The sequence below is a fragment of the Lytechinus variegatus genome, chromosome 16 (genome assembly GCF_018143015.1).
Source record: "Lytechinus variegatus isolate NC3 chromosome 16, Lvar_3.0, whole genome shotgun sequence".
NCBI lineage: Eukaryota > Metazoa > Echinodermata > Echinoidea > Temnopleuroida > Toxopneustidae > Lytechinus > Lytechinus variegatus.
Genome location: NC_054755.1, coordinates 4,232,134 through 4,259,206, shown reverse-complemented (window position 1 = coordinate 4,259,206; position 27,073 = coordinate 4,232,134). Strand labels below are relative to the sequence as shown.

At 36.5% G+C, this 27,073-nt stretch overlaps 3 protein-coding genes across 13 annotated transcripts in view; 2 read left to right on the top strand and 1 right to left on the bottom strand.

The window, feature by feature from the left end:
- Nucleotides 1-2,178, top strand: part of LOC121429600 (WD repeat-containing protein 44-like) — a 31,672-nt gene extending 29,494 nt beyond the window's left edge. Inside the window, exons 16-18 of the mRNA XM_041626710.1 lie at nucleotides 84-199; nucleotides 787-914; nucleotides 1,330-2,178. Of these exons, the coding sequence (XP_041482644.1) occupies nucleotides 84-199; nucleotides 787-914; nucleotides 1,330-1,613 (528 nt within the window). The 3' untranslated portion in view covers nucleotides 1,614-2,178. The remainder of the gene's footprint in view (nucleotides 1-83; nucleotides 200-786; nucleotides 915-1,329) is intronic.
- An 8,085-nt stretch (nucleotides 2,179-10,263) lies between these two features.
- LOC121429672 lies at nucleotides 10,264-18,545 on the top strand. The gene is made up of 2 exons (XM_041626832.1): nucleotides 10,264-10,712; nucleotides 15,205-18,545. Exons 1-2 carry the CDS (start codon nucleotides 10,617-10,619, stop codon nucleotides 17,062-17,064), a joined length of 1,956 nt encoding a protein of 651 aa, XP_041482766.1. The 5' UTR covers nucleotides 10,264-10,616; the 3' UTR covers nucleotides 17,065-18,545.
- A 5,982-nt stretch (nucleotides 18,546-24,527) lies between these two features.
- Nucleotides 24,528-27,073, bottom strand: part of LOC121429483 (guanine nucleotide exchange factor DBS-like) — a 114,868-nt gene continuing 112,322 nt past the window's right edge. For 9 of the 11 annotated variants that reach the window (XM_041626508.1, XM_041626515.1, XM_041626509.1 and 6 more), the window contains one exon: nucleotides 24,528-24,655. In XM_041626508.1, coding sequence (XP_041482442.1) covers nucleotides 24,636-24,655 — 20 coding nt within the window. In that variant the 3' untranslated portion in view covers nucleotides 24,528-24,635. Of the gene's footprint in view, nucleotides 24,656-26,893; nucleotides 26,961-27,073 lie in introns of all 11 variants that reach the window. The other 2 variants (XR_005971939.1, XM_041626516.1) reach the window with 1 other exon arrangement.

The following is a 27,073-nucleotide window of genomic DNA, read 5'->3' as shown; positions in this document are numbered from 1 at the left end:
TTGACTATGAAGAGGACATTGCCGTTCTCACTCCTTTGAAATAAAAAGAGTGTTTCTGTTGTCTTCGTTTTCTCTACACACAGATCCTTGTAACATCCAATGATTCTAGGATACGCCTTTATGACCTCCGTGACCTCTCGCTGGCGTGCAAGTACAAGGGTTGCACCAACATTAGCAGTCAAATCAAAGCATCGTTCAGGTTAGTTCAGTCTAACTGTGGCTTTGGGTTTCTTGAAGATTTATTTTTTCAAAATAATTTCATTGAGATCTCACTCCAATACATCTGATATTGGTCCAGGAATATTATTTTATTTCATTCTGATAAGTTCTTAAAGTTTGAGGTTTGATTTCTGTTCTGCTTTTTGCAGCAGAAGATGATGAGTTGATTTGTTCTACTGAAGTGTGAGACAGTGGTATTGATTGCAAACTTATTTATTGCAACACCCCTTTAATTAATAGTACTGTCCCCAGGATAAAGCAGGTTAACTTGTTGAGATATATATCAGAGTTAACTTTTGTTAGTAGGCTTGAGGGTGCATACTATACTGCAATCAATTGGTGTCAATTCAATTTATTTATTAGGCAAAAAATCACATGAGTAGATATATACAATGTAAAATGTGAGAATCAAACACCCTAGGAAAGCCAGAGGCTTGAAAAGCAGGGGGATCCAACAGGTTCAGTTGCAGGAAGTCTTATGAATTCATCATTATCTCAATCATCACATGCATTTAGCTTTGTCATCACGGTTTGGGATACATGTATATTTTCTTCTTTTTCTTCTAGCCATAATCATCGTTATATCATCTGCGGATCGGAGGACCATGCGTTCTACATCTGGAAGACACACTATGACTTTGCCAAGTTTACATCGGTGAGGAGAGATCGCAATGACTTCTGGGAATCGATAAGAGGTGAGATGGTAGTAGAAGGAAAGAGGATTGTAGTCATGTTTGTAAGATTCCCATCCAAGAGATGGTCCTGTATGGGGTCATTTCACCCCAAATTTTAGAATAAACAAATTTTAGGAAATGAAAAAAAAAATAATTCAGAGAAAAAACATGCAGAAAATATAATTTGCAGTTGCTTAAATCATGCATACACGTGCATGTGCATTTGCTGTGTGATTAATTCTCCTGAGGACGACAAGAACACACTTGTCCTTTTCAGGACCAACACTTACCCAAGAAAGATACATGGTGTAACAAGAAACCTACTACACGATAACCTTATTCCTACAAATTTATGTAAATATACATCAATCTGTTTTGGGGGAGAATAATCAGACTGGTTATGAAATCAATTTTTTCCTGTGTTTTTGTTCTCTAGTCCACGATGCAGTGACAACATCTGTAGTCTTCTCTCCAAACCCTAAGCTTGTGTTGGGATCAGCTCCTGCCATCGCTTCCGGTCTTGACCCCCAGCAGCTGGTCGGAGGGTCATCATCCCCATCGCCGACGTCCAAGAAGGATCGATCGGATTCCGCCAAGGGGGAGCCCAGCGGAAAGGAAGGAAAGCACTCGTCGTTGAAGCGGCCTCCAGATCTTGGTGAGGTGCTCGTCTCGGCCGACTTCAATGGAGCTATCAAGGTCTTCATAAAACATCCAAAATAAATTCCATCTCAGAGAGAGAGAGAGTGTGTGTGTATGAAAGTGTGAGATGGAAATGGTGAGAGACTTAGGGAAAGAGGGTAAGAAAAAGAGAGAGAGGGTAAGAAAGAGAGAGAGAGTGAGAGAGAAAGGACTTGTCATCTCTCTCTATCTTGTAAGAAACTCCATGCCAGTTGTTGCCGATGGTTACAGGGTTGTGTATCCTGTGCTGGTGCTAAAATTAAGAGTGCGGACTCATCGCAGACTCTTCCCGCTCTTTGGTAGCTCCTGATTTTAGAGCCTTGTTAGCCTTGACAGAGCTTCACCTTGTACAGCACCTGTGTGTATCTCCATTATAGGACCAGCAGATAATATCCTACGAGGTTCCCCCCCCATGATTATCTACAGATAAGATATAAATTGCCCCTCATCTAGTGTACATGTATGTGTGGTATTTGTGTTACCCTACCAACAAGGTTAAAAATTATATCTGTATAGAGGCTATTTGGCCTACTTATGTTCATTCCAAGATAGACACTGTATATAATGTTGTATTTAGCCCATTTGTCATTTACAGGGGCAATTTTGCTACTTTGAATACAGCGGCTGTTTTTACACGTAGGCCTATCTGTATTTCAGTGGCTATATAGCCTTTGGTCACTGCATTTCTTTTTCTGCCGCTACAAACATGAACAAGATACCAGAAAAGGATGTGGAATGCTTCGCCACTCTCTGCCCAGGTGGAGCATGAGTACCAGTAGCCACCATGGCGGAGCTTCTAAAAATGGAGGGTTTATGTCAATTTAAGAAAAATTGAGCCACTTTTTTGTATAAAAATGGAGGGTTTACATGTATGTCCATTTTTACCCCTCACCAAACAGTGCATGTACATGTATTGCAAATGTAATTGAATGACTGAACTTTAATGCAGCTTGGTTTTATTTTATGTTCTGAAGATAAGGTCACTGGTTAATTCACACTCGTATGTGAAATAATGAATGATGGTCTCGTAACTCTAGAGAGAGACCTGACAATGACTTTGTCATATTAGCTAGAATCTATTAGAGGCTTACAGGGGGCTTTTATGAAAGCACTTGTAATGTTTTATACAACAAAAGTATGTTTTATCCAACATATACCATATGATCTGTACTTCTCAGCCAATCAAAATCATGGAAAATTGTCCGATCCATGGTGTTGTCAAACAAAACATTGTTGATGAATGCTCTCCATGTTGTTTCACTTGTAGTTATCCTTTCACCTCGTTCATGAACATTCTTGAAAGGACAAGTCCACCCCAACAAAAACTTGATTTGAATAAAAAGAGAAAAATTCAAGCATAACCCTGAAAATTTCATCAAAATCGGATGTAAAATAAGAAAGTTATGGCATTTTAAAGTTTCGCTTATTTTCAACAAAATAGTTCTATGAACGAGCCAGTTACATCCAAATGAGAGAGTTGATGACATCACTCACTCACTATTTCTTTTGTATTTTGTTATATGAAATATATTTTCTCGTCATTGTCATGTGAAATGAAGTTTCATTCCTCCCTGAACACGTGGAATTCCATTATTGTAACAGTTTGTGCTTCAGGCAAGGAGGTCCTAATCATCAAATTCGTAAAAATTGAAATATTGTATAATTCAAACAATAAAAAACAAAAGAAATAGTGAGTGAGTGACATCACCGACTCTCTCATTTGGATGTAACTGGCTCGTTCATATAACTGTTTTGTTGAAAATAAGCAAAACTTTGAAATGGCATAACTTTCTTATTTTACATCTGATTTTGATGAAATTTCAGCATTGTGCTTGTCTGATTTTTCTCTATTGATTCAAATCAACATTTTTCTGAGGTAGACTTGACCTTGAACTTCATGAACCTCAGAATTATGCAAGACACATGATTGGCAATGTAAGATCTATTACCACATGGTCCATTGACATTTCATGAAGACTATGTCATGGTCAATGCTAAGAAGATTTAGATTAATACTAATAATTATAATTTTACGTGCTGAAGTAAAGTGCCTAACACTTTTATCAAAAGTCCCAAACACTCGAAAGTAGTGCAGCATTATTACCCTGGCTTTAGAAAGGTAGCTGTTATGCAATTTTATATTGAGAGGTTTGGAATACATTATGATGTATAATCATTTGATCTACAAATTTGTCAATTTTGAGAAATTTTCCTTAACTTTTTCATCATTGCTATTTATTCAATTATGTCCTTTCAACAGTAAAGAAAAAATATGTTTCTAATTTAATCAATTTATTTCAGCATCTATGATAATTTAATTCCAACAGAAAAAAAATCACTGTAGATGATATGTTACGTGGGAAACCTTTAACAATTCCATATCAGTGTTTTTTTTAAGAATTAGTATTTCATAGATTTTTCTTGAATATTTCTCATCATTCTAATTAATCCATTGTCATATCAGTATTTCAATGTTGAGGCTCATATTTGAATATTGAAAAGATAGTTTGAAAAAAATAGTTTCATTTTTTTTCATAATTTTCAGTAAATTACTTATATTTATTCAAAAAGGAGGAAGAACACATGTGCTTCAATTAGAACAAAAGTTGCAACATAAATGGGCATTGGATCAAGAGGCCGATACTTCCAAGTATTGATGCCAATGGAGAAAACCTCCCATAGACTTTGTACACATGACTACGGCCGAGGCCAAGGCCGGCAAAATGTGGCCTCGACCACATCCCTCATTCGATCCAAACTAAGTTTTGTACACAAAGCAGCATGAATTTTTGATAAATGCTTCCATTTTGTGTTCTTTTATTTCTTAAAATGCATGTGGCAGAGTTATTTTTGTAATAATTATTTTCATAGTCATGCATGTATTGAAATGTTTTGTATTTATGCATATACTTTATCTTCATGCTCTCCTAAAATAACCCAAAATATTATGTTATATATTTACTCGTATGTATATGGCATTATGGTTTAGAGTAGCTTATATTTATGATGTTATCAGCTTGCTCCATGTGTAAGCATTTATCTTTATATTTTTGTAATCTTTGTTCGGTTTCTTTATTTCCAATCATGTCACATGTAAGCAACATAAAAATGTGTATCATATGATAACAAACTTCATCTTCTTAATCAATTGATAGATGGTTATTAACGCTATTGAAAACAAGAATGATACCCTGAGGAAAAACAAGGAAGATTTTAATGAAAAGAGAAGACAGTAAGAAGCAATTCAATAAAGAGTTTCATCAATATCTCTTTTGAAATAAGAAGGTTATGACAAGTTTGAAAAGTCTCTCTTTTTTTCATGGGCGATCCTCAAATTGGCAATTTTACTTCAATATGACCGTTCCATGATAGTACAGCTCTCCAAATTTCATATTTTTCCCCTATTATCCCTCAAATCTTATATAGTTTAAGTAACAAATTTACATAAAACTGTATAATTATAATCTTGTATTATCCACAGTACATATGAGTATCCTTGCATAATATCATGTGAGTAATATTAGTAAATGATTCTAAATTATTACAAAGAAAACAGCATTCATTTGAATGTATGCCTCTCACAATTTTTTTTTTAAATCTTGAGATAAAGACATTTTTTTCATATACACAACCTTTTTTTCGCTCTAGAATAATACATAGTGGTGATGCAGCTGCTGTGTAGTACATGTAGATCTATGCAGGGGCATGATTTTTGTCTCGCCTGCATAGTGGAGCGAGACATAGGTATCACTATTTCCGGCATCGTCCATGACTGGCACTGTGCTGTGTTGTACACCCAATAACTTTCTATAGCTTTGAGGTGGGATCACCAAATTCATATCAGAAGTCCATCCCCTGAAGGCACAGGTCAAGTTCAAATATGAGTCGAATTTGAATAAGGTCAAAGGTCAATGAACTTTCCATGACTGGCACTGTGCTATGTTGTACACCCAATAACTTTCTATCGCTTTGAGGTGGGATCACCAAAGTCATACCAGAGGTCCATCTCCTGAAGGCACAGGTCAAGTTCGAATATGAGTCGAATTTGAATAAGGTCAAAGGTCAATGAACTTTCCATGACTGGAACTTCATAGTATTAACAGCATTCTTTGTGTTATCTGATTTTCTAGGGATAAAGTAGGCGTATACCATTAATGCATATGTAAACTGTCAGAACCACAATTCACCCCCTAAACTGCTGACAGCCTCAGAAGTTATATTGACATGCAGTCTCTTCATGACTGCGATATGCAGGCGAGACAACGCTTGGCGTTTGCCTTGTTTTTTTATGGAGGGGGAGTGGGGTAATATGTCCTACATTTAAATATAACTTGACATATTTTCTTAATTGAATTATGGGACCACCTTCTGAAACACTGCAGTATCTCCTTCCATATTGGATGTGTAAAACACAGCCGCATTAGTATGTTATTTTTGCTATTACCTTTCTTGTTTCATGTCGTTATTTATATTTTTTATGCATTTTATCATGAATATTATGCTCATGTATTTATTTATCATTATGTTGTACTGTACTGAGATGCTACTTACTATGTTATTTTGCATTACACATTATACACTGTTTAATACACTAAGCAACCGTTGGTGATACTAGTTAATATAGTCCACAGCCTGGAAAAATATTAGGCAAAATTAACACCTATTTGTGAGGTTGATTAATCTGAGGATTGGCTGGGGAGAGTTAAATGGCAATTGTATGTATTTCAATTGTTTTGCAACAAATTTCTTTGATAAATATAGCACTTTTGGTGGCACTTCACTTGGATGCAATGGAGAAGAAAAAGCACAGTCCATCTCGTTTTGAAGTAATGTATAATTCATTGATAGGATGGTGATTATGATGGCAAATGCCATGTTTGTGATCATGGTTTATTGAGAGAGATCAAAATAAAATGATTTGTGCAATAGCTAACCTAACTTGAGAAAACATTCTGGTTATCTTTTTTCTTTACTATAATTGATGTTGAAGAGTGTAATTTTATGAGGAGCTGAAGTGGCAGAGCCGAAGAGAGAGTGAGAGATAGATTCAGATGGTGCTAAGAGAAGAGAGAGTGAGAGATAGATTCAGATGGTGCTAAGAGAAGAGAGAGTGAGAGATAGATTCAGATGGTGCTAAGAGAAGAGAGAGTGAGAGATAGATTCAGATGGTGCTAAGAGAAGAGAGGAGAAAGTGGGAAATTCAGATCGAGAAAACAAATTAAAAGTTATTGTATTGGAGAGAACAAGAGAAAGAAAGAATGAGGGATAGGGGTGAATTGAATGTTAAGAGGTATATATGTCCCGGGGAGACAAACAGAGAGAGATATATAAGTGCAGTGGTACATGTTCTGGGGTCGTTGCAGAAAGAGTTGCATTTAAACGAAAGTCAACAAATCAATCACCAAGTCCCAAATGCGCGCTGTTGTTTGGTAGAAAATCAAGTTTCGCATGATTTCAAGAGTTGTAATTGATTGCAACTCTATCTGCAACGGGCCCCTAATCTTAGATGTAATCTAAACCCTTTTTTAAAGTTTTGGTTTAACTATGGATAGGCAACTTAGAAAAAATCTCTGGGCAATATTAACAAAAATCTCTAACATTACAAAATTCAAGATATGTATGCATACAACAAAATTTGGTTTCCAAATGGCTTTAACAGTAAGTATACATAAATTTGAAAAATAGAGTATGTCATAAAGATATTAAAAAGTGTACATAAACAAAAAAAACTTTCTACAATTACAAACTTAAATTATTCATCATCGTCAGGAAATGACAAACTGTTTTCTTCTTCGAGTACATTTCATTGCCAATTCAGTTAATAAAAATGTGAAATGCAACAACTTTTCATTTAATTAATAGTAAATTATTGTAAATTCTGTCACAATTTACTTAAAACAAAATTTTACGAGCTCCATCACCCCCCCCCCCCCCCCCCCGATCATCACTCCAATCTTGTAACCATGATCTAGAGTGTTCAAATAAAATAGATTCTTTTTCATATTTTTTGCCATTACAAAAATGCGGGCAGCACGCCCAGAACGATGGTGTTTGGGTGGAAGTCTGGATGAGAGGAAAAAATATTTGTTACCGTTCTCCCTTTTTTCAATCACTTTTAAGTCACAATATGAAACAGCTCAATATGATTACATTGTGTATCCGTGTAGACCTAACCGTAATAAAAGTAACGGCAATCAAATTAATTTGACTTTTAAACAAAGTTTAGTGGAGTCTTTTCTGTCTGTTCGATCTACTTTCTTATTAGACGACCAGCGCTGTTCTCATCATGGTTGGATGCATACATACAGATGCGAAAGTTCATTTTCCACAATGAACATTACAAAGAACTAACTCATACCGAAGTACTAGTACTTTGTCAGGGGCCGCGTGGAACGGTTTTCAAAGTGGGGAGGGGGGGCTGCAGGGCTGGCCATGCAAAAAATCACAATCATATGGTCATTTGTACGTTTTTGTACATGGTTTTGGGAAAAAGCCCCCCCCCCCTGCTTCCACGGTCCCTGCTTGACCAGTGAACATTTGCACCAGTGCCTTCGTCTGGCAATCACACCTTTTGTGCAAAGGTTCAAGCAACTTGTTTCTGACAGACTGTCACGTTTCCCATATTGAATTGATTAGCAGACCGACACCCTTGTTATAGTATACAACAGACATGCTCTATTAATCATTCTACTTTGACTACAAAAAATATTGATACTTAACGACACTATCTGTCTCCCCAATTCCAGGTATGTATAGGTACAATCTAGATTTCTTTTAACATAGTACTACAATTTTGTTATCATTAATACAATCTCGCTGTATTTTTAAATCTTTTCTAACTTTGCCTGCGTTCCGTATGAAACTATTACAACTTTTCTGGATTAAAAGCTCCCAAAGTAAGGGCCAGATTGCATAAGAGAGCATCCAGGACGCCGACCGCAAGGGTCTTTGCGCTTCGCGCTCATTTTATCTTCTAAGTATCCACTTCATCCTGGCCCTTTCAGGTTTACTTGGAGTCTCATCTGGCCCTTCAAGGAAAAAGTTTGAGAACCCCTGACCTGGAGTAGGGACTCCTCCCCCTCGCATCCTGCCTGTGCCCTCACCGTCCACCATATAGTATGTGTCACAATTGCATATTATAGAAAAGGGTGTGATTATCGCATTTATATACTTCTCCCTTTCTCTATTATAGTTCACTTTCTGGTTTCGGCATCATTTAGTGGGTATAATGTTTCCCAGGGCTGCCTCTTACATCCCTCATCTCTCTCATATCTGGACAGAATTCAGGAAGGTTGCTGAGAAAGAAAAGAATATTCATAGGCAGGCCTGTTGTTGGATTTGAAGTCAGAAGTTGGTTACCATACAATATCCTCACGGATCAGATTAATTTATTCATTGTGCATAATAAAAGATTATGATTTTATTAAAACAAACAACTTGAGAATTGTATTTTTACATGATGAAATCCTATTGTGTCCAATAAGATTTGCTACATATAGAGCCTGTTGGTTTCAGTTTACTTAAAATAAAATTTGTATCATTATGTAGGCCCTAAATCGGCATTTGAACATTTCGGAGTATTTTATTTACGCCCAATTTTATACTGTTTTTTTTTTACGAAGTAAGAATGCTCGTCTGTAAAATGGTTTTTGAATTATATTGCTTTGTATTATGTTTTGAATGGAAATGGAATAAAGAATTGAATTGAATTGAGTACTTGCTGAAACGGAATTGAAGTTTGAGAGCATGATGGTTAAGATTGAGATAAATGACGCATATTGAATGACATGCTACTGATTGGGAAAACTTGTGTGTGTTTGAGTTTTGTCAGACGTGTATCAATCAGAAATGATTATTTACGTCTGGGACCGACCTTTAACGTCACCATCCGAAAGACGTGACCAGGGCTCGAACCTCTGCATCAATTTGTAACATCCCCACAGCTTGGGTTACAGGCGCACGCCACAACACCCAAGGGAATCAGAAGGGGGCGGTTATGAAGGTCAAAGTCAAGCTAAGGCCTACTTTTATTAATATTTATCAGTGGAATATTTCGCAAAAACTTAACTTTTTCATACGTCCTATTCAGGACTTTCTCTCCCAAACTAATAATTTTTGACAAAATATCAATAAATGAATGATGCCCCAAAACCTATAGCTAAGTATTTTTCCGAAATTGGCGGAAGTACGATTGTTACTCTCTACTTGGAATAGAAAGTAACATTTTCCTTATTGATCAAAAGCTCAAGTCCTAACGGATTAAATCCAACACCGACCCCCATACTTACGATCGATGAAGATTATTAGTAAAATTATCATCTGAAGAAAGCCCAATAATGAGATTCTCTTGTTTCTATAAAAAAAATCCGCTTGGACCAAGTAGCTTCTCTAGCTGGGCTGGCCCACTATGCTATTGTCCGTGGATTACAGCTCCCAATCTTGTTTTTCTTCGGGACACAACTCAAAGGCTACCGGTTAAACAAAAGGACATACCTTCCTCGAGCAATAGAACCTTGTTTGAAATAGCTCTCAAAGGCGTATAAAAGAAAATGAGACCTCTTATACGACGACAAGCGTATGAATAGAGGAGGGCACAATACTTTCCCTTTTACCCATTGTGACGCTCCAAGGAAGCTATTCAAATTGCGTTTGAATGTCCGCAGAGCATGTGCGCCACAGAGGCAGACTTATTATAACATGGAACGCTGACTGAACGGGATCCGCTAGTTCTGCGGTATAATGTTGCGTCTGTAGGTCCATGGTTCACCCCCAAAGTAATCCGGCAATAGATCAGAAAGTTAAATCGGTCAAATGGATTTTATCACATAATTTCAAGCGCTTCAAGTACACCGATAATAAACTATCAGTGGTCATATTTTGCTATGTGAACAGCGTCGCATCATCGACAGAAGGGCGACAGATCCGAGATACATTTTTCAGATGAGAGTTCCGCTTTGACGGAGGAGATTATGACATTTACTTGAATGGAAATTTTTTTTATAATATAGTTTTGGTTGTGTTTACTTGACTTAAACTAGTGAAATTATGACATCCAGTGGGAAAGGGCTCGAATCACGATCTTCGGAGACGTCATCACCAGGCGACATCAATTCGCAGTCAGATATGAAGGAAGTCATCAAGGTAAAGTATAATAATCATACCGGAATATGAAGCGAAAATTGTTTTTAACGTTGTGTGATTCAAATTAATAGATACGAAATTATATGACGATACTATATACTACAAATTATATGAGGTAATGATTATAGTTTTGTGCGTTGACCATTGACTGTTTTCCCTCTTTTGTTTTGAGTAGTTCTAACGAATAACACATTAATTGCATTTCTTTCTTTTTTTTGGGGGGGGGGGGTGGAATCCATTACCTTTAATCACCAACATTTCACTCTTTCACCTGATTTTGCTATATGTTTGTGAGAATCAAACAATTATAGAACATTATAGAACATACATTTCGATTGATTTGATCTTTGCTAAATTATGATTTTGCTTGCTGTTTAATCATAATTTGTTTAAAGAACACAAAAGAGTATTGATGTGTCTGTGGATTCGTTGAATACACACAGGGCTGCATGTAGATCTCAAACTTTTCATCTCGTTTATCTACCGTTCATAATACTCGAATCAGAGATAGAAATTTCACACTCTTCTCTTATTACTTCAATTCTCAGTTTTGATCATTGCCATAACCAGGGGTGGATCCAGGATTTTCCAAAGGGGAGGGGCACATTTTGCCAAGGAAAAATTTGACAAGCCCCCCCAAAAAAGTCTTCACTTTAAAGGGGGGGGGGGGGCACACTTCTGTTTTAATGGCAATTTTACATTACAAATTTTAATTTTGATTCTCAAGGGGGGGGGGACTGGCCGGCATGCCCCTCCCCTGGATCGATCCGCCAGTGGCCATAAAATATCATCATCCTCATCATCATCATCATTATCATCAACATCATCGTCATCATACCATCATCGTCATCACCACCATCATCGTCATCATACCATCATCGTCATCATACCATCATTGTCATCACCATGCACCACCACCATCATCAGCAGCAGCAGCATCATCATCATCACCACCATCATCATCATCATCATCATCATCATGATCATTCTTATTGAGTTGATATAATGGGGGAAGACAACCAAAATATTGTGTGGTGACAGCAATTGATGATGATTCGTATTTGTTAAGTAACAGCATTACATCAAGTGGGCAGGCGCGCGAGAGGCAATCCTGGGTTGGAAGCGGGGGAGGGGGTATTATGCAAACCTGGGACCCGGTCAGCTTTCTTTTTTTGGGAGGGGCTAATGTATAAAATTGCGATGGTGAAGTTGGACTTTAAACGGCTTGGTATACAGTTTCACTGAATTAAAAAAAAATACATTCATTGTATTGTATTGTGGGGGGGGGGGGCAAAATCCCTTTAGCTTTCCAACGCCGGGGTACGGCCATGGTGAACGATCCTATTTTCATTTTTAGTGTATTACCATTGAAAGGTGTAAGAACGTACATGTAACAAATTATCTTAATTGGGGCATATTATTTGGGGTTTATATATAAAGATGGTTCCGGGTTTACACGAGATAGCTCGAGACAGGAATAACAGAAATAATTGCCCATAATTACCTTCACCCAAAGCACCAAATGTCCTTGCCATGGATCTGTATTTTGACAACCATTTGCCAACTTGGGCCCTCCAGCCTAGCTCTCTCCACAGACAAACTAGGTGTCATACTAATTGAAATGACAGATAATACTTAATAGAATAAGACAGCGAGATTGAAGGACACCTATGTATTTACATGAAGCCATATCGTAGTAATAGACTTTGTTGGTACTTATTGTAATAAAATACACAAAAGATGTATATTTATATACTGTTTGTATTTGCATCGGTAGGCGAGGTCAGCACTATGAATAGATGTATGTTTGTAACTTATAATGTAGATAAGTTACATAATAACACGATGCATTCCATGCGTTTAGGTTTACTTGACGACGACTGATTACAAACTCGATATGTCAATGTCCATAACAAAACATCGAAATCTAACATATCAACTCTCACAACCCCGTTCACGTAGACCTAAATTATGCAATACATTATCTTCACAATACCGAAGATCCAAGGGCGTATTCTGAAATGGGCGTGGCCGGTTATTACTCACTTTAATGCGAACTGCATTTTTGTACCCTCTTAAGTGGCGCCCATCGCTCAATTGCCCCAGTTTGTAGAGTGTAACTATGCCATTGGGGGTAAATATGGAATTTGAACAAAAGAAGGAGTATAGAAAACGCCTTTATTCCAGACAACGCGTTCCAAAGAAGGGTAAACATTTTCTTCCACTTGTCATCAGTGGAATAAGTCCTAGAGTAAACTGTTCATCATTCATACGCCTTCCACATAGTATCCCAATTGTTACTCTAGGGGGCCCGTTGCAGAAAGAGTTGGAATCAATCGCAACTACAAAAATCAGGCGCAACTTGATTTTCAACCAATCAAAAGCGGGCATTTGGGAATTGCATTTGATTTTAAGGCTTGCGTTTAAACGCAACTCTTTCTGCAACAGGCCCTTTGTACAATAATGGGGATTTTAGGGGAAAGGGTTCAAATGGAGGGCGGTGGGAGGGGGGCTTCGAAAAACGTAAATTCAGAGGGGAAGGAGGTCATCGAAAGAAATAAGTAAGCTTTATTTTACTGTTATCCCAAGGATTAGGATTTAGTACCCACCTCTATGGCGTAGTAGATCTCCTGATCATGGTGATGTTGGAAAATAATGTGTCAACTCCTGAAATACTTGTACAAAGAAATACGCATATTATAATAAACTGTTAGACATGTTAGAGGAAATTAAAGATGATATACATGCATCATATCTCTTCATGGAGCTTTTGATAAGAGAATTCCTTAGAGTTTTAGCAAAGTCTAATCGAATATCACTGTATAAGTATTAATATTACATCGGCAAAGGGCACTGAGAGTCCTCACATGTCAGGAATGTACATGTAAAAGGTCATTATTATCATTATCAATTAATGACTTTTCTATTATTGGATTTCAAAATTTAAAATAGCACCCGACTTTAGTTTACAACTTGGTAAATGTTCATGTATATTGTTGATTTATTGTTACTATTAAGTATTCATTGATTTCTTAAGGTCATTTTCAAATATCATTATGGCCCTATATACCCCGCCGTTCATATCCAGGTTTGGTCATACACTTCCAATTCTCGTTCTGCCTTAAAAGAGCCATTGTACACCAGCATTGGGTGTGGTTCAGTTTTCAAGGCGACGTACAGTCAAAGTTTTTATGAATGAGGGATCTCTTAAAGAAGATTACGTACACTCGTTGTTCCACCCATCTCAAATACAGTCACCCTGTTCCAGATTGTATAGCGGGTGGAAGAGGGGAAGGGGGCTCCGGGGATAGCGTGGTAGAAGGAATGCAGAAGTCAATATTTAAATAGGCCCACATGGTTCTTGACTTGCAGCAAGGTATATTTGCAAGTACTGTACACGTCCGCCGCAGGTTATTGAGTATTAATACTCCAACCCACAAAGTCAAACCCGGTTTATAGTCACAGACAGTTCATGTATGTCGGTACTACGTGTATGGATTTTAGCTTATTTACCACCTAGATTTATAAAAGAAAAGGGGTTACCGTGACACTTTCTAAACTTCAAATACGTTTCACAGGATACACTATTTGTTGAAAGTACATGTAGATCTTTAAAAGAAGATTATAAGAGGCGTAATTTCCACAACTACTTTTGTTTTTAAATGTTGATCATTAATTGAGCAACCCGTGTCCCGTCAGATTAAACGCCACGCATCTAACATTCATATCACTTAGACATTCGTGATGGAATTTTTTTTTTAATATCACCAAATACTGCATTTAATCAGTAGCTTATGGATATATACATGTACCTAAGTATGCATATCATGGTTGCGAGTTGTATTTCAAATTTAGGTCCTGAAATTAAATAAGTTCTGCAATGATAAGGGCAAATCTTGAAGAAATTTATGAAACATATTTCAACAAAGAATACTTTGATTTGTTCTTGAAACATATTTATGAATAGCAAATGTGCCATCTAAATATTTGCTATAATTTACAAGTATGGGTTGCAACATGTAACCTGTGACAGCATCAAGCCATCAATTTTTATTATCCAATTATTGTCATGCAAAAACACTGAAGTTTTCACAACTCACTTTGTTGAGAAGATGGCGAGAACAACGGCGCGTTTTCTGTACGATTTTCTAAATCATTAAGATTGAACCAATCCCATCCCCACAAAAAGATCGTCTTGAATAGCTAAGTCCAGTACCACTGTCTCTGTAAATCCACATCTTGTAGCTTTAGACACAATATTGTTTACATTTAGGGATGAAATCAGTCTATTCAGTCTAACATCTACCTCTAAGTTGAGTCAATTTCCAGACACAATCATTTTGATTCTGTCTTTCCCTTTGTCCCACATTCATACTAAAAATTTTGCCATTAGTTCTGTTGAGGATCCATTGGCGTGTTAATATATTTGGGAAAAGTTTCTTTCATCATGTCAATTTCGTTTTTTTTTAATGCCTCTTGTTTCGTCAAACAGGTCGTTCTCCTGAAGGTGGCTAACAAGACAACGTCTCGCTATGGCGTCACGCTCTTCCTCTTCTGTTCATCCATGTGGCTCCTAACACAGGCATTTCTGGCCCTTCACAATGGCTGCTGGATCAGCAACCCACAGATTCTCAGCAAGATCAAGGAGAAGACAGCAGCAGACTGCCGGATGTCGAAACATGGAGCGGGAATCCACAAAGAACAGGTCAAAGTTTTGCCAGACCCAAACCTGGTGCCTGACGCCTTTCATCATCTGTTGTCGGGACAAACAGATGGTGGCCCAGTTGATGTTGACAGGACAGTTTTTAATGTTATTGTGGAAAGGGAAGTCGCTGCCCAAGCTAGGGCACCGTTGTCTCAGGCTAAGAGTGACGCTCAAAGGATGGAGCAGAAAGAGACCGTGGACGTTGCAGAAGGTCAGAGGGAAATAAGGTCAGAGAGCAAACTTGTGGGTAACCAACTTGTATTAGAGCCAAATGCAAATAAGAATACAATAACGTACTTCGGTTTGACCAGTGAAAACAAGACAGATTCTCATCAAGACAAGGCTCCTGCTCAAGACAGAAATTTCGTCCTGAACAAAGTTCAAGGACATGACCAAGCAATGATAGGAAACAACGGGACGACGATGAAACAGTCATCAAGGGAGCCTACAGCAAAGCCATACATTCCGCTACCATCGGGGTCCGGTGTACCGGCCCTAAACCCAGTCCCTTACACGCTCCCTCCAAACATTTCCAAGAATGTTTTCAAGATCACCAAATCATCTTGGGAGACCATGGGTTGCTTCAACCGCGTGACGATATTTGCCCCAGGCGCGAATGCCTTGCCCAAAGACAGCGAGTGGCGGGAGTTATACCAATCCTTCAGGAAATACCTCATGGGATATTACCTCCTGAAGTGTCCTGAGAGTGTATGCGATATCATCATGCGTACCTCTACATTGCCGAAGACAATCGCAGCAAGCAGCGCTGTGCTTGTAGGCCCAGGCATGAAAAACATGCGCAAAAAGACGCGTTTGGTTATGGACGAAGTGAAACGTCTTACTCCTGATAATCTCCTCAAGGTTTATCTATTCTCTCTAGATAACTCCCCGATGATGAACCATTATGACCCATCTCTGGCGAACTTCGAGTACCACTACAGTATGACCTATCACTCCCAATCAGATGTGCCAATACCTTATGGTCGGTACCGTGAAGGGGTTGGTGCAGAAACCGCAAGGAACTGGGCATATGGTAAGAAAGGTCTCGTTGCTTGGGTCGAAGACAACTGTGACAGGACTTTCTGGCCACGCATCGAGTACGTTCGTGAGCTCAGCAAACACATCTCTGTTGATATATATGGTAAATGTGGGAATAGGACGTGTAATTCGACACACTGCAAAGAAGAGTTGAAAGGCTACAAATTTTACCTCGCGTTGGAGGAAGCAGCCTGCGACGAATTTTTGACGCTGAATTTCTGGCAACGCGCCCTGTCATCTGGGGCCGTGCCCGTGGTTTACGGGGGAAAGAAATACGCCTACACTAAAGTTGCGCCTCCAGATTCGTTCATCCACCTAGCCGACTTCGAATCTCCTGCAGAACTGGCTAGATATCTCCTCAAACTCAGCTCATCAGACACTGAATACAACAGATTCCACCACTGGCGGACTCAGGGGTCTGTTCAAGTTTCTGGGCCAGGGTTCAGCCTAGACTCTTTATGCGGTATGGTGCCACAATTGATTCACCTGTCACCGCCTAAGAGAAGAGTGATGTCAAGAGGAAAGTTTTACAGGAGTTGTCGAAAGGGTATCTATGTCAATGGTTTCGCAGGGTCAGGAGATCTTAGCAACTGGACACCCTGGAGGTAATCAAAACTATTTTACACAAAACCGGAAACAGTTCAATATCCTGCAATCAAAATAATAACAGTTAATAAGTATTATACACAAAATTGCGGTGACAATCAAACATTTCTGTTAACATGTTTTGATAGGAAATTTTGACTTGGACATGATGGATGAAGGATTGAGATATGCCATTTGAATTCAAGTTTCTATGACGGCTGTCAGTCCGGACGTCAGAATCGCCGAGACACAGCCCGATTTTGAAGCAAGGGTGTGGTGACCTAAGACACTTAAGACTTGCTCCCCTGAAGAGGATCATGACTTAAATTAAAGTAAATTAAATTCAATTATGTTATTGTCGTGTTCAATGATTAAAAAACAAAGTCGTCCTCAGACTTTGTGCATTGAAACAAAAAATAATCAAAATACCATATATCATTCAGTGCGTCCCGGAAAAACACCGAGCATTGTCAATAAGTTATCATAACTTATTAATACATGCCATAAGAAGACCTATTATTGTAAAGCTCGGTGTCCCCTCCTTCATCTCATTTAGCTTTAACGATTTCTCATTCATGGATGGGCGGAAATCCCAGGGGGACGCGTCCCCCCTACCGAAAGTAGTAGGGGGACACAATATCAAATGTCCCCTATTATTTTTGGTATTTTATGATGGAAATAAATACATTATTCAAAATCGAAAAGAAACCTGTATTTTGGGCGAGATGACGTTACATTTTTGGGTGATTTTTTTTTCTTTTGCTCGTCAGATAGTCCAGCCTGTGACCCCCCTATCTTTGGGGAGAGATTTCCGCCCTTGCAGTCGTGCGTGAGGAAAACAATTTGAAGAAAGGATACCAAAAAGGCAATCAGCAGACGGTATCTGACACTCAAAAAGAAAAACTTAATATATATGCTTTTCAAAATTAATATCCAAAAGCGAGAAATTAATCAATGAATAATCAGGTTCCGTTTATATAAGAATGCTGCTTTTCTTGCTGAAGTTTAGATGCTGTTCGCCAAACGGTCCTTTCTACAGATTGTTTTATTCACACGTGTGACATTTGAGATTAAGTTATGATAAAGCATTGACAAGTCTCCGTTGTTTTATTCTCAGACGCACTGTATAAATGATACATCATACTTTGTCAAAGGAGATACATATGTCTTTGCATGACAAAATGGTGCCGAAATCACAGCTCATTTACGTTCTGCGTTAAGAGAACACCTTTATATTTCTGAAACATTGTACAGGCCAGGTTTTAAATACAAATTGCTTGATTTTTGAGAAGGTATACCATGAACTGTTTTAAGTCTTAATGCTTACTGTATTTATTATTCACTTGCAAGAATCTCGTTGCACTCTGTCTGAAAGAGGCATTTTTAAAAAATATGCTATCATATGCCATCATATGGTACTAATATAAAAATGTGTAGAAGGAATATTTTTCGCAAATGCTACATTCCTCAATTTTCATTCATTCATTAGATTTGTCACTATTGTTTACAAGTAGGAAATACATGAGTAACACGGGTATTCTGAGATAAAGGGATGGTATAGGGTTTATTTCAAAAGTTTGTGTATGAGAATGGTGTCCATATTGTAATAGCAGTCTTTTCCTCTATAATCTTGAAAAAAAAGGAATAGAGAGGACGAGGAGAAAAAATGGAGGAACAGGGAAGAAAGGAGGGGAGGTAGGAGTCTGAGCGTTATAACTCTACAAAATATATTCTAATTGAGAAAAAAATATATTGCCTTTGGTTTGTCTTGCCTCCCCTTAACTTTTATCACAACACCTCGGGTTGCCACTGATCAAATTTCTTGTTCGTCATTCTGTTCAATCCCTCAGCCTGTAAGGAAATATACCCTATACCTGGTGGGTGTTTCATAAAGCTGTTCGTAAGTTAAGAGCGACTTTAAGAACGACTGGTGATCCTTTCTTGTGGTAAATGGTATACATACATTGGCGATGGTTAAGCGCGTAAGAAAGGTTCACCAGTCGTTCTTAAAGTCGCTCTTATCTTACGAACAGCTTTATGAAACGGCCCCCAGAACTATTGAATAGTTTATTAAGATAACTTTACCTAAGTCAAATCTTGTGGGACCACACACAGAAATCTGTTTGACTTAGGAGAAATTTGACTTAAAAATAGGAATAATCTGGTTTAAAAAAAGAGAAAAACTTTTATTTCAGCAAATATATAGACTTATGAAAGGTCAATTTTATATGAAAGATGTATTTACATGTATCATAAGAAATCAAACTTCATGTTGGTCTTTGATAAAAGTCAATTTAACTCCAAATCAACATCAATCTCTAATTGATGGTGATAAATCTACAAACTTTGCCTTTCTAAAATGTATAATTAACACATAATCTCAATTTGGAAGATTGTTATACCTTGTATTGGAAATCCACATTTATTATCAATGATGTTCATTGTTGTAATTGTTTTTTTTTTTCTCAGGGCATTGATAGAATACAACTTTTTGCTGATCTTTCAGACCTAACTAAACTAATAAGTAAATATAAAAAAAATATAAATGGATGGATGGGTGGGTGGACAGATAGTTAGATAAACAAAAAGATGGTGGAGTTCATTCAGATGCATTTCATGAAGCATCTTGTTAGTGATTTTAATTCCAACATTGCTCTCAGCCAATCAGATCCAAGGATTTCAGTAGCTTATAATAGTCATCGGGGAATATTACAGACAGATGACTTTGCGAAATGCTTAGAAGACAATTGATTATGTTACAAACTAGCACTTTTAGACAACACTCCTATGGTATCATTGAATGCAACAAAGTCAAACAAGAAACGAAATGTGTTTCATTTGTCTATATGCTCTTTATTCATAATTTCTTTCTCACAACGTCCATTGGGGAAACAGCATGATCTACATGTCATCAGGGTCCACAGTGTGATGTCAAAGACAAAGGCTCATATTCATAAAGTTTGAACAAAGTAAAGACAATCATATCAAATTGATTGTAGGGGCACATGGAAATACAGATGCTGTTTTAAAGTACATCATTCAAAGATGACACAACATTTGCTTCTGCGACAATTGCTCCGGCATAGGATTCGAGTTAAGATTGTATTAGAGTTTTTGGTTCAGAATAATGTAAAGGTTAGGATTAAGGTTTATTTAGTTTTTAAGTTTAGTTTTTATGTTTCGCTTAACATGCAGATTTTCCGGAGCAATTGTCGCCTGAGCCAATGCCATGGAACACATTCAAAATGCAGTCATACATTGTTAAAGCACATAATCAAAAGTTTGGCTGGTATAATTTGGCACTCAATATGTTTGTAAAGTAATGCATTGAGCCTTGAAGAAGTACTCTCCCAAAAAGCGTGCACGCTGTCCTGGAGAGGGGTAACTTGGTAATGGGTAACTTTATAAACGGCTCCATGTAAAGGATATTTTTTCCGCCCCAAGAAATGAACTATCTTTGATCGCGGGACTGTAACACACAGCCTTGCAATTGATCACATCGTTGATTTGTACGACTGATTGATTATACATGATCAACACAAACTATTTGTAAAAAAAGCCCTGGGATCAATCGCTAAGCATTGTGATACAGGGCCATAAATTGAGACGCATCATTGCTAAAAACCCATTCACAGGCTCACATACACGATCAAAGAAGAACATAAACAATTAAAAAAAAATATTTGATGTTCCATAGATATATGGATTAATCTGACAATGTCATTCTTGGAACGATTCACTAGTGGCTAAATCAATTTTAAGTGAGGGATAAAATTCAATTTCATGGACTTTGATTTGTTTACATATATTCTGTAAATTTTGATTTTAGCTGCAGAGTCTTTAATAAATTCAAACTTGTATGAATATGAGCTTTAGTGATAGTCCCTTTTGCCCCATTCATGCACTGGCACAGCGCAATATATATATAATATAGCGACATAGCAAATTTCCATCTTTTGTGAATATTTCTATTATATATGTATATAATATATATTTATTTTACATACACAGAATATGTACCATATGAACATTATGTACAGCTTTCTTCATAGGTATAAATACACTTTTTTTAAATCTTGGTCTTTCATTCTTCATACAAACATGGGAGATATTCCTTGGTCTTCTGTAATATACATGTATGCTTGGTCAGCAAACCTCAGGCAAGATCATGAAGAATTAGAAATAGAAAGAATGCCCGTTAAGTTAGATTTAGGGGATGTTATACTGTCACAAACACAGACCACATGTAACACAGCTGTTATACAGGCATACAGTATATGGATATATGACAAGTATATATTCACAATATTTTTATATAAGTTGTAATGCTGCAAGTTTTTACGTCAAAGACTGTGTTCCTTTTAAATTGTATGATACATATGTGCCAAACACTTTATAAATAATTTTCTTCCAATTTATTTATAATTCTGCATTTCATATAATCATTTATATTTTTATAACACTCTGAGAAAGGTGGGTTTCATTTGTCTATAATATATTGATAAGTATTTCTAGGTAGAATAATCAAGATGAAAAAAAATCAAGCTGTGAAAAATAACATTTAAATGAAATAATCCATTCAGAAAGATGCAATTTATTTCAAAATTGTATATAAATGAATAAAACAAGTTTATTTCATGAATCATAACTAATTAGTAGTCAAATATCTATTTTCATATTTTCTCAGTAACATATCTTATAAAAAAAAATCTGTGCTATAGACAATCATATAGTTATTAAATTGAGATTAATCACTTGAATACAAGGCTTTGATATTTGCTTTTTAATCTTATTAAAATTGGAAATTATATGATTGAAGATATGAGTGAAGGAACATGCGGGAAATGGAGAGATTGAAAGAGAGGTTAAAAGAGAGAGAGGGGCAGGGGACAAGAAAAGGAGAATACGTGTAGGTAGAGAAGTAAACAAACAAAAGAGACAACTGAATGAAGAGGGAATGAATGAGGGAAAGAAGGAGAAAGGTGATGAAGGGAAAGAAATAATAGATGAGCAAAGGAATACCTTGAAAAATAATAAGATAATTTTCTGAAGTCTTAATATATTGTCTGATATATATTTTTGAATATATATTTTCCAACATAATTTGGAATAGATATTTTTTCAACACTTCTTTGGCTCAAAGAGAGTTCTTACTCAAAAGTGTAAATGTACATATTTGGATTGTACCACCAAAATGATTTGTTTTTCATCTGAATGCAGGAAATTAAACTCTTGAAATACAAGAAGAATGATTACCTAATTAAAAGACTGCAAAACAAAGTATAAATACATAAATAATAAAAACAAAACATATAGACAACATAATAATTCTGAGAGTATTCTAGTAATGTGAAACAGATATACAATTAAGCACAAATGCCAATATTTTTTTTGAACTATGAAATATTCTTAATGCACACATACCCACCAAATTTCTTTGATAGCATAATTATGGTATTGCAAGCAGAAAAATATTACTGTAATAACTGAATTTTACAAAAAAAACAGGATATTTAAACAATAAAAGTAAGACGGAAAATACTTGTTCTTACTGAGCAAACACAGATCAAGGGGGAATTTGAAGAAATACTAAGTAGATTTGTCTTGAAGTGATTTCATACGAGTGATTGTTGATGAGATAGTAAAGAAACTGGTACAAATCTAAAACCTAAAGAATACATAAGGTTAACCTATTGACTACCAAAGTCTGCAACTCCAGTGTGTTTTGTACAGGAATTACCCAAAACCAGTAAGCAATGGGCTTAAGAAAATTAAAGATATTGCAAAGCACAAACATTCTGATTTATACAGACACAAACAAAACCCTGTAAAAAACATTAGACCTCTTGACTTCTGGCAATCATACATCAAACAGAAAAATGCTCAAATAAAAAGCTTATGAAATAAAACTAAATATAAAATCATTTCATAAATGTATCTCTCATTCCCAATAAATGCAACTAAAGATATAATAATGACAGCTAAGAAGCAAAAGATATTGTAATACTAAACCTATTATCAATTACTATTTTTTTATTGATAAATCTATTTGGTACCTTATGTTACTGTTACGCAACTGGCAAGTTAATCATTTAAGCATCCTCAAATTGGCAATTTAGTAATATATACAAACATAATCATATATAAATTAGTTTTCAAATCTCATTTAAATTAACAGCAAAGGTGTTTTCAATCAAAATAAAAGGAAGTTTTGATAAATGAAATAATATTACACCTCAACATATACTCTATATTTTCTAAATAAAATGTGTGAAGAAGCATAAATCATTGCTGATAAAAAGAAATTAATCAATATTTTGTGCACCACACAACAAAAAATGTAGCTAGACAAGACGTTTATGGAAGATTAAATCAAGTGATTTCAGATATAATTTTGATAAGGTTGTGCATTGCGTACTCGCATAGCAAATACATGGTTTGAAGAGGTAGAAAGTAAAAACCTTAATACTATCGAGAATTTAAACACCGGCGTTCAAACCCTCTTTTCAATCAATACTTCATTGAATCAAGTGATCCTAACATAGGTCCTAATTTCAGAAAGTAATATGGACTGATATCCAATGAGGGTTTACAAGATTTCAAGGAGAAGTGTTTGTATTTTTGACAATGTTATTTTCATAGGGAACATCATTGTAGAATTGCATTGTAAGCTTACAGCTTCTTACATGTATATTATAAACAGAGTGGGAGATTTCAATATTGGAGAACATAGGCAGATAGACATCCCAACATCCATTCTCCATCTTTGTTGTCATGGCAACAAGTTTAAAACCCTTTCCCCCTGATGTCATACAATATTTGATGATGATTTCTGATGTGCAATCATAGGTGAACAGGTTTAAAGAAACATGTTACAACATGGAATACTGCAGTTGCTTGATGCCATATCATTACGCACTTCATCTGCGGTTGTCTCTCTCAACCCAGGAGTAGCACTTGGACCCAGATACACCTTCATACAAGTGGTTGGATGGTGACGGCTCGCAAAACCTGCAAGACTGTACAACTGCTACATATCAGCATCTCAAGATGTCAGTCCCACATGTTGTTAAATTGTGCAATATAAAAGTTCAAAATTGAATATTTTGAACAGTTTAGACGCATGTGATTTAGATGGTGCATACACGGACAACTGCTGTATTTCAGCATCTCAAGGTGGCAGCTCCGACATGCTGTTTAAAAGTTCAAAATTTGATATTTTGAACTATACATTTATATACTTGGACATGTAATTCAGATGATGCAAATGCGGACAACTGCTCTATTTCAGCATCCCAAAGTGGCAGCTCCTTTATGCCATAAAAGAATGCAATATTAAGTTCAACCATCCGAGTTCCCAGCTGAAATGGATACACAGACCGGCCCTGGCACATGAACTCCAGAATTTCTTCAGATATCTGCTATGAAGTCCTAACTTTCGCAGATGCAGGAATGCTGTATGTCAGAAGTGTTCAGTTATAGTGTTCTAGCCACTAGATGGCGCTATACAGTGTCCAATTAGTTGGCCTGCACACGAACGAAGAAAGTTTGAGGGAGTGAAGGAGTCTCATCTCTTTCCATTCTCTCTTTTGTGTTTACCGTTCATCCGGACTCTCTGTAAGATAGGAGAAAGGACATGTAATGGATGCCAAATTAGAATTGAGATGATGAAAGATTAAACAATTGTGCTCAGCGTACTTTCACAAACGTAAACAGATTGACACTTCTTAGGGTGTGTTTATGCTTCCATTGCGAGGACAGAATCAGCGATTTCAAACGTCGATTCAAAACGCCAAACGTAAACGTGGTTCTGGGAGTGCTGTTTATGCTTAACTTTTCAGAGCAAATCATGATCTCCAGCTGGCTTCGCATCGTAAAGCGAGGTCAACTTGGGCGCGCCTTTTTTGGAAAGTTTTTTTCCGATTGTTGTTATTACGTAGAGATAACATGGAGCAATACGACTGTATTTGCCGCGGATTTTCATCTCACCGGAAGCATGTACCAAATGACGTCATTTAAACACGTTTACGATCGTGGTTCTGTTTATACTTTCCAAGAATTAAAGCCTGATTCTGGTCAAACGAGTTTACGATCGGTGTTTTGAAACAGCGTTTAAATGAAAGTAAGCATGGACGCAACCGTGTTTTGGACTAATCACATTTGGAAACGCTGATTCTGGCCTAAAAAGTGGAAGCATAAACACGGCCTTAGTAGAGTATAACATTTTCTCTTTTACTAGAGCAATACTTTTGCCATCTAAAAGGTGAATTTTCAGATTCTTAAAGTTCTAAAAGCCAGCCATTTATGAAATCTTATTGCATTGCAAGGTCAGGGGGCACATATACATGTATGTCAATAGTTAGGTATTCCATTGACTTTAACATGTCAATGTATACAAGTTTCCCCAAATTTTTTTTCCAGGGGGGGGGTTAGTTCGTGCAGTCATTCATGAAAATGAGGAAGAAACAGACCAATAACATCACAATGAAAGTTACAATGACAAATTTGTGAGTGAGAAAATTATTATACCGTGCAAGTGTGTTAATTTTGTTAATGTTGTTAATAAATGAGATAAAGTGAAACAAATATGTGTAGGTTGAACACATTAAATAGAATCTTGTGTTTCTTTTAAAGAAGCCTGCATATATGTATCTTGTATAAAGAAAGAAAGATTAAAGCTCTTTATTTTCATTCTTATGAATATTGCAAGTCATGAAATAGACCTTCTGTAGTACTCTTTATTCTTTCAAAGCAGCGGAAAAATAGTCATTTTTTGACTGGTTGCCAGCCAAACCAAACAATGAAGAAGAAAAGAAGAAGAATTACTCACTGGTAGAATGAAGTGCTCTACACATACTTCAAGGGCTAATGTTTACATGTAATTCAGTAAGTATTAAACTCAGCAAATGTGAACAATCATCACCAATAGGTTTGTAAAATACTAACAACTACCATTAAATGTCACTGTCAGAATCAATCACTGCAAATGCATACACGGCCAAGTCCAAACTTTACATGCAAGACAACACCAATTCCTTTAAAGCAGCTATCTCAGTTAATTTTGCAAAGAATTATTTTAGATGAATTTGTAGATTTATTTTCTGGTATATTTTGTAGTTTGTTTAAATATATACAAGAGAACTTTGACAAGGCTAGCCCATGAGTGTCTTTGGACAGCATGTGCACTCTGTGAATCTACAATAATCATTATCTATTATCATTAATAAATGGCTCCCAATTTATATTCCAAAAAAGACCTTCACTTTATATAATTAGCCATTGACTTATGATGTATAAGGAAATACACGAAAAGTAATCACTGCAAAGGGTATAGCAAAACAAGTCTCAAATAATAATGACATATAGCATTATTAATAAAATTCATATCAAGACATGAATTGATTAAAGACAAAATGACCTTTCATACTACATGTACTTTACTCAAACCCTTTCTTGAAGTTGAAATTTATTACAACATGGCAGAAATTGCATTATCAGGTAGAAAGGAGTGTATGCCTTAATCTAATAATATATTAATAATAACTCAATGGGCCACAACTTGTAATTTAAGGCTAACTACTTTTTTTGAAATAATTCTGTTATTTTTTAGACCCAAAAGGTCCATCTCATGCGTGGTGGTGTTAAGTTTTTATTCTGATTTCTTTATGTTTTACATCAATTAATTTACAACTCTGTGCTGTTTAATACTAAAAGGGCCAATCGACTAACTACAGCATCAATAAACAAAAATACTGTTTGCAAAAAAATAATCTTTCAGCTGGAATAAGCCACTTCAAAGTATGTGCCTGCACTTCAAGTACTGGAACACGGACACATCATTCAACTTCCTCACCTTTGAAGGGCTCCCTCTATAGCCCACTGATCAATAATCAGCTGACCTCCTCAGATGTAGAAGGAGTCTATTTGGTTGCAAGGTATGATGGGAAGGATGGCATCGGCAAGCATGTCATGGGAGGTTAATAAATGCAGATGAGATTAAGAGTGATTAGTATGGTATGAATAAGGTACGGTT

Excerpts from the sequence above, each read along its gene's own strand:
- LOC121429672 (XM_041626832.1), top strand. The coding sequence starts at position 10,617 with ATGACATCCAGTGGGAAAGGGCTCGAATCACGATCTTCGGAGACGTCA. Across the intron at positions 10,713-15,204 it reads ATATGAAGGAAGTCATCAAG|GTCGTTCTCCTGAAGGTGGC; the intron begins GTAAAGTATAAT and ends TTCGTCAAACAG.